General features: G+C 41.2%; 1 protein-coding gene across 5 annotated transcripts in view; it reads left to right on the top strand.

Annotated features, from left to right (window-relative positions):
- HLTF (helicase like transcription factor) overlaps positions 1-13,645 on the top strand; it is a 169,386-nt gene that overhangs the window by 65,342 nt on the left and 90,399 nt on the right. For all 5 annotated transcript variants that reach the window (XR_004973922.1, XM_036348324.1, XM_036348322.1 and 2 more), the window contains exons 6-9: positions 1,131-1,205; positions 1,351-1,542; positions 3,853-3,948; positions 10,819-10,894. Coding sequence is in view for 4 of the 5 variants with exons in the window: in XM_036348324.1 (XP_036204217.1) it covers positions 1,131-1,205; positions 1,351-1,542; positions 3,853-3,948; positions 10,819-10,894 (439 nt within the window). In the remaining variant the exon portion in view is untranslated. The remainder of the gene's footprint in view (positions 1-1,130; positions 1,206-1,350; positions 1,543-3,852; positions 3,949-10,818; positions 10,895-13,645) is intronic.

Here is a 13,645-nt window from a genome sequence, read left to right as displayed (position 1 = left end):
TGCCCTGCGGCTCTGTGTGTGACAGGGTGCGGTGCCCCAACTTTCCTCCACGGGCCCTGCTCTGTGTGTGATGGGGCGGTGCCCCAACTCCCCTATCGGCCCTACTCTGTGAGTGACAGGGGGAAGCTCCCCAACCCCTTGATCGGCCCTGCTCTGTGCGTGACATGGGGGGAGCTCCCCAACCCCCAGATGGGCCCTGCTCTGTGCGTGATGGGCGAGCTCCCCAACCCCCTGATCGGTCCTGCTCTGTGCGTCACAGGGTATGGAGCCCCAACCCGCCTGATGGGCCCTGCTTTGTGCGTGACAGGGGGGAGCTCCCCAACCCCCTGATTCACCCTACTCTGTGTGTGACAGGTTACGGAGCCCCAAACCCCGATTTGCCCTGCTCTTTGCGTGGCAGGGGTGGCGCCGCAACCTCCCCATCGACCCTGCCTTGAGTGTGACAGGGGGCGGTGCCCCAACCCCCCAATAGGCCCTGCTCTGAGCCCGACCAGGGGCTGCATCTAGGGATTGGGCCTGCCCTCTGCCACCCGGAGCAGGCCTAAGCCAGCAGGTCGTTATCTCCCGAGGGGTCCCCGACTGCGAGAGAGCACAGGCCGGGCTGAGGGACCCACCCTCCCCCCCGAGTGCACAAATTTTTGTGCACCAGGCCTCTAGTTTATTTTATATATTTAAATGCCATTTAACAAAGAAAAATCAACCAAAAAATGAGTTATGTGTCACCTCTGACACGCGTGTCATAGGTTCGCCATCACTGCTCTAGTATAATCATAGAATTTCAATGGCAAGAGGAACCTTAGAGACATTCTAAATCTAGTTCATTCCTTTGATTTTACAGGAATAATAAACAGGGCCATAAAGGTTAAGTGTGTTGCCCAAAGTTATTTATAGGTTTATTTGTGACAGAACTATTACTGAATCCCAAGATTTACAACTCTATTCTTCTGACTGTAACATAGTTACCTTTTATACCTAAACCACTTATTCATTCTGTATTCACTGAGCAGTGTAGTATTTTAAATAATTGATGTACCTTTTGTTATTCAACTTTTATAGTTGATTAAGTTTCCGAGTTGTGTAATTATTATTTTAATTTTTTGTTTCATGTTTCTTATTGCTATTTGTTGTAGCTTAAAACAGAATTTGACAAATTGTTTGAAGATCTGAAAGAAGATGATAAAACTCATGAAATGGAACCAGCTGAGGTACTGAACCAATATTTTCAATTTATAAATATTCGATTAATTTATACATTTTTTATTACAAGATTAGCTGTTTTCCAGATTCGGGGGGAGGAGGGGATGAAAGCGCTTATTGTACCTCTATTTATGACATTTCTTTTATTTATAGGCTATTGAAACATCATTGCTCCCACATCAAAAACAAGCTCTAGCTTGGATGATTTCCCGGGAAAACAGTAAAGAACTTCCACCATTCTGGGAACAGCGAAGTGACTTATACTATAACACAATAACAAATTTTTCTGAGAAGGATCGACCAGAAAATGTCCATGGAGGAATTTTAGCTGATGATATGGGTTTGGTAATTATTCTTTTTCTTGAGTTAGTAAAATTTTATTTTGTAATTGTGATTTTATAGAAAGTGATTTTGAAGTAGGTAAGAGGAATTTATTAATGCCAGTTTGGGACTAGATTTCACTTCCAGTGTAGAACACAGTTTTTTCCTATGATTTTCAGTTAAAATAATGGTAAGCTTTTTGTTTTTATACTCTTAAGATACAATTAAAATAATTAGTGTAATGATATGAATATGTTTCTCTCAAAATTTTTTAAAAGGAAAGACAAGTGTTATGTAAAATTATTTGTAGTATATCACAAATGTTGTGATATGCAGAGTACTTAAATGTATACTTATGATTCCTTACATCAGCAGTTTTTATACTTTTTGGTCTCAGTGACCCTTTACACTAAAAAATTCTTGAGTGGCCCAAAGAGCTTTTGTTTTTGTGGGTTATGTCTATTAATATGTCTATAAATATTTATACTATTAATTTTAATTTATACTATTAAATTTTTTTAAATTATTAACTGAAAAATAACAGTTAACAAACTTACTTGTTAACATGAATAGCATATTTTTTTAATGAAAAGTATTCAAAAACAAAAGCAATTTTGATAAAACTCACATTTAATTTTGAAAATCATTTTAATGTCTGGGCTAATAGATGACATCTGAATCTGGTTTATCATTCAGTCCGTTGTGATACATGTTTGGTTAAAATGTGTAAAGAAACTTAAACCTTACACAGATTTGTAGTTGGAAAGAGAGCAGTGTTTTAATAGCCTTTTTAGATAAATATAGTCTTCTTTGATACAATAAAAAAATCAAGCAAGTATTAGTTCATTACATATTGTAGTTATAATGTGGAACTTAAAAGTCATATCAGTGAACTTTTTATACTCTATTAAAATCCATTGGGGTAGCTTACATATTGAATGCGTATTTTACCCATGCATGATTTTATAACATCAGGCATTTTATAAAATTATTCACTGAGTTATACAGATCTGTCAAATGTCAATGCATTTCATTATATTTATCAACAATTTTAATTCATTGTTAATACTGCTGATCTTATTAGGCATTTACATTTTGGAAAGCTTCTATTCCCATAGTATCGGATACGAATTTTCTAACATTCTGATTTTTGCTTGAAAGTTGAAATTTTATCACTAACAACAGATGCTATCAATTGTTTCCCTAGAAGATGATAGACTCACTTTGTTCATTTTTCAAGAAAATGTCTGCCACTTTGTCATGAATAACTATCTGTTGGTTATTCTTTCATGTAAAATTAGTGATGCATAAAAAAGTGATGATGTGAGATGATGCATCGTGGTTAATCTCAGTGATTTTTTTCCCCTAGATAGCCCTCATATTTTGGTATCAAAAGAAGTATTTTATGTGTACTTCCCATCTTATTATACAGGATATTTTAAAGATATGTACTTAGGAGGCAAGATTTAATAAAATTAATGTGTACTGCTTCATTAAGAACATTTTTAACATCTTAAAGTGAAACTGGCATTTACTTTTTTTTATTATGAGTGGCAGTTAATACAATAACCACTATTAGAAAGTAGTGTCACCTGTTTTGTTTTATGGTAAGGCACTAGCAATTTTGCCCACCATTGCTTTTTGAGGCATTCCTACAGATGTTAACACAAATAAGGTCTTAGAAGTATTATGAAAATAGTTTTGATTGCACATAACTCCTGAAAGGGTCCTGGGGTCCCCTAGGGCCTGTGTGGATCACACTTTGAAAATTGCTACCTTACACTGCCTTAAAATTCCCAGATTTGTTTCTGTATTGCTAATTATAACTTCAGCTATGGCAAAAATCAAAGATTGCATGTTTTTATTTAAGAAAAACTTACAAGGTATATCATGTTCTTTATAGCTTTTAAGTGCTGGAATTATATTTAAATGAAATTTAATAAAATGATTACCTTATGTGTATACTGGAATGACTAATAATTTTAAATTAGCTTGGAATTATATAGCAAGCAAAAGTAGTTTCATGATAAAGGTATTAGTTTAGGGTTAAATATAAACTCTTAGAACAGCAGTCATTTAATAAAAACACATTTCTCAGAGTTGTTTATAGTATTTTATGAGTAAATAATTTAATAATTTCTAACAATGCACTGTGGGAAAGTATTTCTTAATGACACTTTTGATTAATATGTATATTATCTAATATAATAGTACACTTCTGTGGCTTTGAATGGTGTTTGATATTTAATTAATTGATTTTAAATTGGTTTTGGAATGTTCTCTCGTCAACTGGATTTTAGAATCTGACCATTTGTCTTTTTGAAACATTTTAAGGGCAAAACTCTTACAGCCATTGCAGTAATTCTTACCAACTTCCATGGTGGTAAACCTCTTCCTGTTGAAAGAATTAAAAAAAATCAACTGAAGAAGGTAAAGTATTAGTGAATGTTTGTGTTTTTTTCCTCTGAAGTCATTGGTTTAGTTTTAAACCTTTTAATTTTGTCATTAAAAGATAATTGCCAAAAAATTGATAATATGCATTGTTTTCAGAGACATCAGGCTTCTCTCATTTGTTGCTGATAAGAGTGAACATCAGGGCCACATTCTTGAGGGCATTTTGGTAATTTGTATCAAGAGCCTTGAAAATGTTTATAATTTTCCACTCAATAATGTCTTTTTAAAGAAACTACCTAAAGAAGTTATCAGACATGTATTTTTTCCAAAGAAAAAAGTACAAGTTTATTTCCCCCCAGCATTATTTTAAACACAAAAAAGAAACACCTCGGAGAAACGAAGATGGCAGCATAGGTAAACATCGGAAATTGCTGCCTCGCACAACCACTTCAAAAATACAACAAAAAGACAAAATGGACATCATCCAGAAGCACAGGAAGGCTACCTGAGTGGAAATTCTACAACTAGAAGGAAAGAGAAAATCACACTGAGAATCAGAGAAGGTGCGGAAGTAAAGTGCAGAGGTACGGAGGCGCACGTGGAAAGGGCTGGCAACTGAGGACACAGTTGTCTTTTTCAATCGGGAGGGAGTCTCAAGCTCCTGAATGCTCTGAACTCCATTTCTGGGCAAGTCTCTGGGGACCCAGACTCATACGGGGAGAAACTGGACTGTCTGTTAGTGGGCGGAACTCGAGGGCGGCTTTCTCTCAGAGTTGCTTGCAGCGATACCCAGACACTGAGACGCGGGAGCTCTTAGGGTAGGACTGAGGATCAGCCATAGCTGCGTGCTCTGCCCTGTTGATCCCAGAGACCCCGCCCCACCCAAGCTGTGCACAGCGGCTTTTGCATATGAAAGGCCTGGCCCTTTGCAATCTGAAAATTGCAATCTGAAACCTAACAAACTGCAGCTGGGTCAGAGAGACCCAGAACTTCGAAAAGAAGGCCCAAGGCCCCACAGCAGCTTCCATTGCTTCACAGCTGGGCCTCATCTGGGCACCTCCAAACCCTAAACAAAGAAGAGAAATATGCAGATCTCTCCATAGCTCCTGCTGGGTAGCCTCAGGAAGAGGCTAAATTAGCACCTCCTTAGAGATCCAAGAGCCAGTGTACCCAGTGGTCAGAGTGGGACCATCCAGATTACAACTCCTCAGATCCTTAAGGGACATACTCAGGGGGCAGACTCAGTGAGCACCAAAGCCCCACTGAAGCAAGTCTTGCCCCAGAAGGGTGTCTCCAGCACAGAAGTTCTCCCACCGTAGACACAGCTGATTCTCATAGCCAATTGGCCTGGAGGTCAATTCCTCCCAGTGATACCTACAACAATCAAGGCCTAACTACAATAAGACTGTTCACACAGCCCACAAAGGGGTGCACCCAGAGTGTCCACCTCAGGTAATTGGGGAGGCTGAGACACTGGGCGCTATAGGACACCTAGCACAGAAAGCCACTCTATCAACACAGGGAAGCAGCCAAAATGCGGAGACAAAGAAACAGGTCACAAATGACAGAAATGGAAGAAAGCAAACTCCTGGGTATAGAGTTCAAAACCACGGTTATAAGGTTTTTCAAGAATTTTCTAGAAACCGTCGATAAATTTAGTCAGACCCTGAAGCAATCTAGTGAGACCCTTGAGGTTATGAAAAAGGACCAACTAGAAATTAAGTATATACTGACTGAAATAAAGAATATTATACAGAGTTCCAACAGCAGACTAGAGGATCGCAAGTATCAAGTCAAAGATTTGAAATCCGAAGGAGCAAAAAACACCTAACCAGAAAAGCAAAAAGAAAAATGAATCCAAAAATATCAAGATAGTGTAAGGAGCCTCTGGGACAACTTCAAGCTTACCAACATCCGAATTATGGGGGTGCCAGAAGAAGAGAGAGGGCAAGATATTGAAAACCTATTTGAAGAAATAATGACAGAAAACTTCCCCTACCTGGTGAAAGAAATGGACTTACAAGTCCAGGAAGCGCACAGAACCCCAGACAAAAGGAATCCAAAGAGAACTGCACCAAGACACATCATAATTAAAATGCCAAGAGCAAAAGAGAAAGAGAGAATCTTAAAAGCAGCAAGTGGAAAAAAGTCAGTTACCTACAAGGGAGTACCCATACGACTGTCAGGTGATTTCTCAGCAGAAACTATTCAAGCCAGAACGGAGTGGCAAGAAATATTCAAAGGGATGAATAGCAAGAACCTATAACCAAGATTACTTTACCCAGCAAAGCTACCATTCAGAATTGAAGGTCAGATAAAGAGCTTTACAGATAAGAAAAAGCTAAAGGAGTTCATCACCACCAAACCAGTATTATATGAAATGCTGAAAGGTATCCTATAAGAAGAGAAAGAAGAAAAAAAAGGTAAAGATACAACAAATACACATTTATCAACAAGTGAATCTAAAAATCAAGTGAATAAATAATCTGATGAACAGAATAAACTGGTGAATATAATAGAATCAGGGGCATAGAAAGGGAGTGGACTGACTATTCTCGGCGGTAAAGGGGTGTGGGGGGTGCGGGAAGAGACTGGACAAAAATTATACATCTGTGGATGAGGACAGTGGCGGGGGGGGTAAGGGTAGGTGCAGGGTGGGAACCGGGTGGGGGGGAGGTATGGGGGGAAAAAAGAGGAACCACTGTAATAATCTGAAAAATAAAGTTTCAATTTAAAAAAAAGAAATAAAAGAAACACCTCTTAGTAAGCTAATAGTTAAATTATAATCTACACTAATAAAAGACAAACATGCAAATTGACCATACCTTCGCTACACCTTAAGCCACGCCCAGCAGCCAATCAGAGCAACTATATGCAAATTAACCCAACCAAGATGGCCGCTGGCAGCCACGGAGCTGGAGCGAGCAGGAGGTTTGGTTGCCCCAATAATGGAGGAAGCCAAGCTTCCCTCTTGCCGCAGCCTGGCTCTGAGCTCCACTCAAAGCAACAAGGTTTCAATTATAGAAGAAAGTAAATAAACCTCAGATACCTGCTTTCAGCCAGCCATGGCCACGGAGCTGGAGTGAGCAGGAGGCTTCCCTCCCACCTGTCCTGGCTGGCTCTGAGCTCCTCTCAAGGCTACAAAGTTTCTATTATAGAAGGTAAATAAATCCCAGAAGAAAAAAGAAAAAAAGAAAAAAAGGAGAGGCTGGGAGCTTCCGTTGCCGTGGGCCTTGGCCAGCCTGAAAATGGCCCTCAGCCCCTCGCCCAGCCTGGCCAAACCTCCATGGGGTGAGGGTCCCCACTGCTGGGTGCTTGACCAGCCTGCAAACAGCCATCAGCCCCTCACCCAGGCTGGCCAGACACCCGAGTGGGGACCCCCCACCCTGAAGGGGCTGTGACCAGCTGCAAACAACCACCAACCCCTCACCCAGGCTGGTGAGGCACCCCAGTGGGACCCCGACCCTGATCCAGGACACCCTTCAGGGCAAACCAGTCTGCCCCCACCCATGCACCAGGCCTCTATCCTATATAATAAAAGGGTAATATGCAAACTGACCCTAACAGCAGAACAACTGGGAATGACTGGCCACTATGACACACACTGACCACCAAGGGCAGACGCTCAATGCAGGAGCTGACCTCTGGTGGTCAGTGCACTCCCACAAGGGGAGCTTCACTCAGCCACCAGCCAGGCTGATGGATGCCAGTACAGCAGTGGTGGCGGGAGCCTCTCCCACCTCCTTAGCAGCGCTAAGGATGTCCAACTGCAGCTTAGGCCTACTCCCCGCTGGCAAGTGGACATCCTCCAAGGGCTGCCGGGCGGCCAAAGGGATGCCTGAGTGCCAGCTTGGGTCCGATCCCCCAAGGAGTGGGCTGAAGCCAGCAGGTGGACATCCTCCGAGAGGACCCAGACTTCAAGAGGGCATAGGCCAGGGGTGGGCAAACTTTTTGACTCGAGGGCCACAATGGGTTCTTAAACTGGACCCAGGGCCGGAACAAAAGCATGGATGGAGTGTTTGTGAACTAATATAAATTCAAAGTAAACATCATTACATAAAAGGGTACGGTCTTTTTTTTTTTTTTTAGTTTTATTCATTTCAAATGGACCGGATCTGGCCCGCGGGCAGTAGTTTGCCCACAGCTGGCATAGGCCATGCTGAGGGACCCCCCCCCCCCGTGAGCACAATTTTTTGTCCACCGGGCCTCTAGTATAGATATAAAATTTAATAGTTATACAAAATTACAAAATTCTATTTTTGAAGAATATTGTCATGATTTATTTTTTTAGTTAAAAAAGGCAAGTGAAGCCCGAACCAGTATGGCTCAGTGCTTAGCGCGCAGGCCTGCGGACTGAAGAGTCCCAGATTCTATTCCAGTCAAGGGCGTGTACCTTGGTTGTGGGCACATCCCCGTTATGGGGTGTGCAGGAGGCAGCTGATTGATGTTTCTCTCTCATCGATGTTTCTAACTCTCTATCCCTCTCCCTTCCTCTCTGTAAAAATTCAATAAACTATTTTTTAAAAAAATTAAAAAGTCGAGTGGCACCCTCGCTGGTCTTTCTCAGTGGTTAAAATGTCAGCCCACACACTGAAGGGCTGGTCAAGAAATTGAACCTGGGTTGCAGGTTGGATCCCAAGGCTTGGTTGGTGTGGGGGCAGGAGGCAACCAATCAATGTGTCTCTCTCACATTGATGTCTCTCTCTCTCTCTCTCTCTCTCTCTCTCTCTCTCTCTCTCTCGCTTCCTCTCCCTCTCTCCCTCTCTCATTCCTCTTCCCTGCCCTTTCTCCCTTCCACTTTCTCTAAAAATCAATGGAGAAAAATATCCTTGGGTGAGGATTAACAAAAAAACAGGGCCAAGGCCACATCTGTATATAGTGTTTGACTCCTCATTTTGTAATTACATATTATCTATATCTAAGTGTAGCTATACACTATATGTGCCAAAATGTTAATAGTGACAGTTATGATCTAATGATGAGAATATTGGTGAATTTTTATATTTAACTTGTTTGTGTGTGTGTGTGTGTGTGTGTGTATCAGATGTATGCCTAATATAGTTATATTCAATTTCTAATAAAGTGAATTCATTTTATGGAAAAATAAATATTATTAAAATGAAACAGTATTATTTGTTCTGAGCTGAAAATTCAAAGAACTTAAAGTAGGAAATAACTACGCAAAAGATCTGTGCAAAAATATTTTTTAAGACTTCTAAATTTTAAGATTTCAAAGAGGCTGCAGTCCAGTTTCCTGCCATTGATTAATAAATTTATTAATGTCTGCACTTAGTTGCATTTCCTTCTTTATACTTTCATTGCAAGTTTAATTCTGTATTAACATCTGAGATCTAATTCCCTACTGGAATAGTCTAATGCTTTATATACTGTTCTTTTTACATTTGGTCATTAAAAGAAAAGAAAAGCACCTAGGACTTCTTACAGCATCGGTGTCAGTTATCAATTTAAAACTTATCTATTATCAGTAAGGCTCTCCCTCCCCGCCCCCCCCCCCCCCCCCAGATTAGCCATGCATTTAAGGTGTTTTATATTTGGAAGGTTTCTGGATAGTTTGCTACATTAATTGGAATTGAGGCTGAAAATGTGATTTCCAGCTTAGAATTTATTGCAACAAAAATTCCAGTATTTTAAGTAGATTTAGATATCCCAAGCTTTACAGAGTAAAATATAATTGATTTAAATTTCAATAGATGATTGATATGTTGGACTTTGTAGAAAATTTGTCTTTGAACTCTATGGAGAAAAAGCTTGCCTAAACAAAATTAATATAAAATGAATAATGTAAAGAATATCTTTTATTTGTGGATACAATTTTAGATTTTTTTGCATACTGTTTAATAAAAATGGTTGTACTAACTATTGAAGAGGATCGAAAAGCATTTTTTATATTAGTTCCTTGGAGTTATTAATGCTTTAAAATGATCTAAAATAACTCTTCTAGCTACATATCTCTAAAAATGTTACATTTTGGATTTTCCCACCCATACCATTAGAAGAGGATATATCGTCTTTCAGTCACATTTTTAGTAAATCCTAACTGTCATTGGATTTTGTAAAATGTTTAAAAATTCTGTTTTTTTAAAACTAAAATTAAATTTCATTTATTAGCCCTAATTTTCAGCAAAAATTATTGTACTCCTGTTTACCAATCCTGCCCTCCATTCTGAGGTTTTGATTTATAATATGACAACTTCACCTACTTTTTTTAACCTACAAGAATTAATTCAATTAAATCCCATTTTATTGGGGCTTATTCCTACTTACAGAATCAAGTTAAGAATTAGAAGTAAGATGGGAGGAATCCTTCCTTGCTAGACTCAGTTAAAAATATTTTCATGAAGAAGTATAAAGTTTTACTTTTATAGAAGTTTTTGTATTCATGTGTACATTGATGCATTTTGAAACAAAAGGCTATACATGAAGGAAAAAGGAAAGTCAGGTTGACAGGAAAATCCCTGATAGAGTAAAACAGGAGAGGAAAAGCATGGCTATGGCAGCCTCATTAAAGATCTATTACTTGCTGTAGGGACCCTTGTTTTGAAAGCTTATCATCTGAGAATTTCTTTTAATTCTAAAGTAACTCCCATTTCATGAATGTTTCTCATAGTAACTAACACGCCATTTATAACTGAGGTTTGCTTTTTGTATTCTTTTTGCAAGGTAAAGACCAACTAGTTTTCTTTTTTGAGATACCTGTGAAGAAAATTTTAATCAGCTAATGTATTTTTTCTTTTTACTTAATGCATCTTTCTCCTTTGCTCCAAAATGTAGTAACAATTTAAATAGTCTTTATTATGTAAAATAAAGAAATATAAAATAGGATGCATTTTAAGCTTATTTAAAACTGACAACAGTACTATGTAAGAAATATGCCTTTTCATCTAGGAATGTAATATTAACAGTGGATCTATGAAATTGGGAAGAAACAATACCAGTGAAAAGACAGATGAACTAACCAAAGGTAAACTTTAATTTTGATATGATCTCATATTTTATTGAGATTTTTAAATTCTTATTTTTAAATCTTTATTGTTGAAAGTATTACGTATGTTCCCTTTTCCCCCCCATTGACCTCTTGTAGCCTGCCCCGCCCCCATCCCAGGCCTTCACCACCCTATTGTGAGATTTTTCTAATTTAATTATGTAATTCTAGTGCTGGGGCTCTGTACTGTACAAAAACTTCCAATCTCTTTTTCTGAATGACGGTTGTCAGGAAAAATTCCATCAAGGAGGTGATGATGGAATTGGGTGGTAGTACGCGAGGCAGAGAAGCTGAGGAAGAACGTTTTTGGTCGAGAAACATATCCTGTGAAAGGTAGTTAAACAGCAAAATAAAAACACAATAATAGAGCATATTTTGTTCTGGGACTTCAGATTAGTTTATAGTATTTATAGAGTAACTACGGGGTCTAGTGCACAAATTCCTGCACCTTAAAAAGAACTATGGGCCGTGAGGCTGCAGTGGACGCAGGCGTGGGTCTCGGCTCATCCTCCGTGCCCCCACTCACACCCTCCCGCTGCAGCCCCCAGTCCCCTGCCTGCCCACAGCTCTGCTCCCACTCCCACGCACTGATGGCACTGGCTCCACTCACATCTGCTGACGGCGCAGAGTGATTGGGGCCGGTGCCAGCAACAGGTGCAAGTGGGGCTGGCGCCCTCAATGGGTGCATGCGGCGGCTGCTGCCCTGATCGCCCCTCAGGAGCAGGGGAAGGTGGAGAAGCCCTCAGGGACAATTGGGTCAGCAGCTGCTGCTTGCACCCACTGATGGCACCAAGCAATTGGGACCAGGGCTGGGCACTGGCAGTCGGTGCGAGCAATGGGTGCGAGCAATGGCTCCGGTGCTGGCTGTGGGTGTGAGTGGGATTGGCACTGGCAGTGGGTGGAGCAGTGTCTCTGGCACCAGCAGTGGGTGCAAGAGGCAGCTGCCAGCCCTGATCGCCCCTCAGGAGTAGGGGGAGGTGGAGAAGCCATGAGGGGCGATCAGGGCCGGCAGCTGCTGCTCACACCTGCTGATGGCGCCAAGTGATCGGGACTGGTGCCTGGCACCAGCAGCAGGTGCGAGTTCCTGGTGGGACTTCGGCGTGTGGGACAAAGAATTTTCGGTAACCACCAGAGGCTTGCCCCGATGACAGCAACCAGTGCTCCGCCTTGGTCTGATGCCCCGGCTCCACCATCCCACCATGTTCTGTGCTCTGCTGCCTGCTTCTGACGCCCACCATGTTCTGTGTGCACCCCGTGGTGGTCAGCGCACATCATAGCGACTGGTTGTTCGGTTCTGCCATTCGGTCTATTTGCATATTAGGGTTTTATATATGTAGATATGCAAGGACAGCAGCACCTATGGAAAGAGAGGTTAGAAACAAATTCTGAAGTCAGGAGAAGTAATGAGATCTCTGGACTTAGCGATTATATGGTTGTACTTAGTAATCACTTCACAAATTAATTTCTGAAGATTATTAGAGCAGAATAGGCTGAAAATATTTTTAAAATAGTATGTGAAGAATTGGAAGTACAACTGTGAGCTATTTTCAGTTTGTTATATTTGAGATAGGAGAGGGAAATAGATAGTTGGAAAGGGATGCAGAATTGAGGGTGTTTTGGTTTTTTTCAAACATTTTTAAAAATATATTTTTATTGATTTCAGAGAGGAAGGGAGAGGGAGAGAAAAATAGAAACATCAATGATGAGAGAGAGTCATTGATTGACTGCTTCCTGCATGCCTCCCACCGGGCATGTGCCCTTGACCAGAATTGAACCCAGGACTCTTCAGTCCGCAGGCCACCACTCTATCCACTGAACCAAAATGGTTAGGGCAAGGGCTTTTTTGGTTGCCTATTTTTTAGTTTAAGAAAGAAACCCGTGGATAGGAAGATTTTGAATACAATGGAGAGACTATTTTATAGGCCTGTGGGAAGAAATGAGATCAAGAGAACAGGTAGATGAGTTAGCATTAGAAGGAAAGAAAATATAGTTCAGGGAAAATATAGATAATTGAGGGAGTAAAAAGATAGAAAAATTAGGAGTTTATAGAAGACTAGAGGCTTGATGCATGAAAGTTGTGCAAGGGGCTCAGCCCTTTCAGCCCAGCTTTGTCTGGAAGGTGGTCCGGATGGTCACCTTGTTCTGCTGGTCAGTCTAATTAGCATATTACCTCTTTATTATAAAGGACTAGAGGTCCGGTACACAAAAATTTGTGCACTGGGGGTAGGGGGGCCCATCAGCTCGGTCTGCTCCCTCTCACAGTCCAGGTGCCCTCAGGGGATGTCCTACTGACGGCTCAGCCACAGTCTGGTCTCGCTTTGTGGGAGGCGACTGGCCAATCATGGGGAGGCACCTCCCCCATCACCTCCTCAGGCCTCCCTCTATGGGAGGTAACCGGGCCGATCAGGGGAAGGTGACACCCCATCACGCCGCTGCCGCCGCCACTGCCATCTGACGTGGCTGCCTGAGCCTTGGCCCGGCCCTCCCAGCAGCAGCTGCCATCCGTGGCTTGTCTGAGCCTCAGCCCAGCCCTCGAAGCAGCAGCCACTGTGGCTTTGTCTGGAAGGATGTCCGGTTTAATTAGCATACTACCCTTTTATTAGCATAGATAGTTATCTACTTACTGTTCATTTTTTTCCAGCAGCTTTCTGCTGCCTTGGTACATCAGGAAATTCAGCCAATGTGGGGATTGGCTGGATGACTACAGGGGAAAGACTGGGTACAGAACAA

Source organism: Myotis myotis, unplaced genomic scaffold, assembly GCF_014108235.1.
Source record: "Myotis myotis isolate mMyoMyo1 unplaced genomic scaffold, mMyoMyo1.p scaffold_m19_p_2, whole genome shotgun sequence".
NCBI classification, from domain to species: domain Eukaryota; kingdom Metazoa; phylum Chordata; class Mammalia; order Chiroptera; family Vespertilionidae; genus Myotis; species Myotis myotis.
Note: the sequence above shows the minus strand (reverse complement) of the source record. Positions and strands in the feature narration are given on the sequence as shown.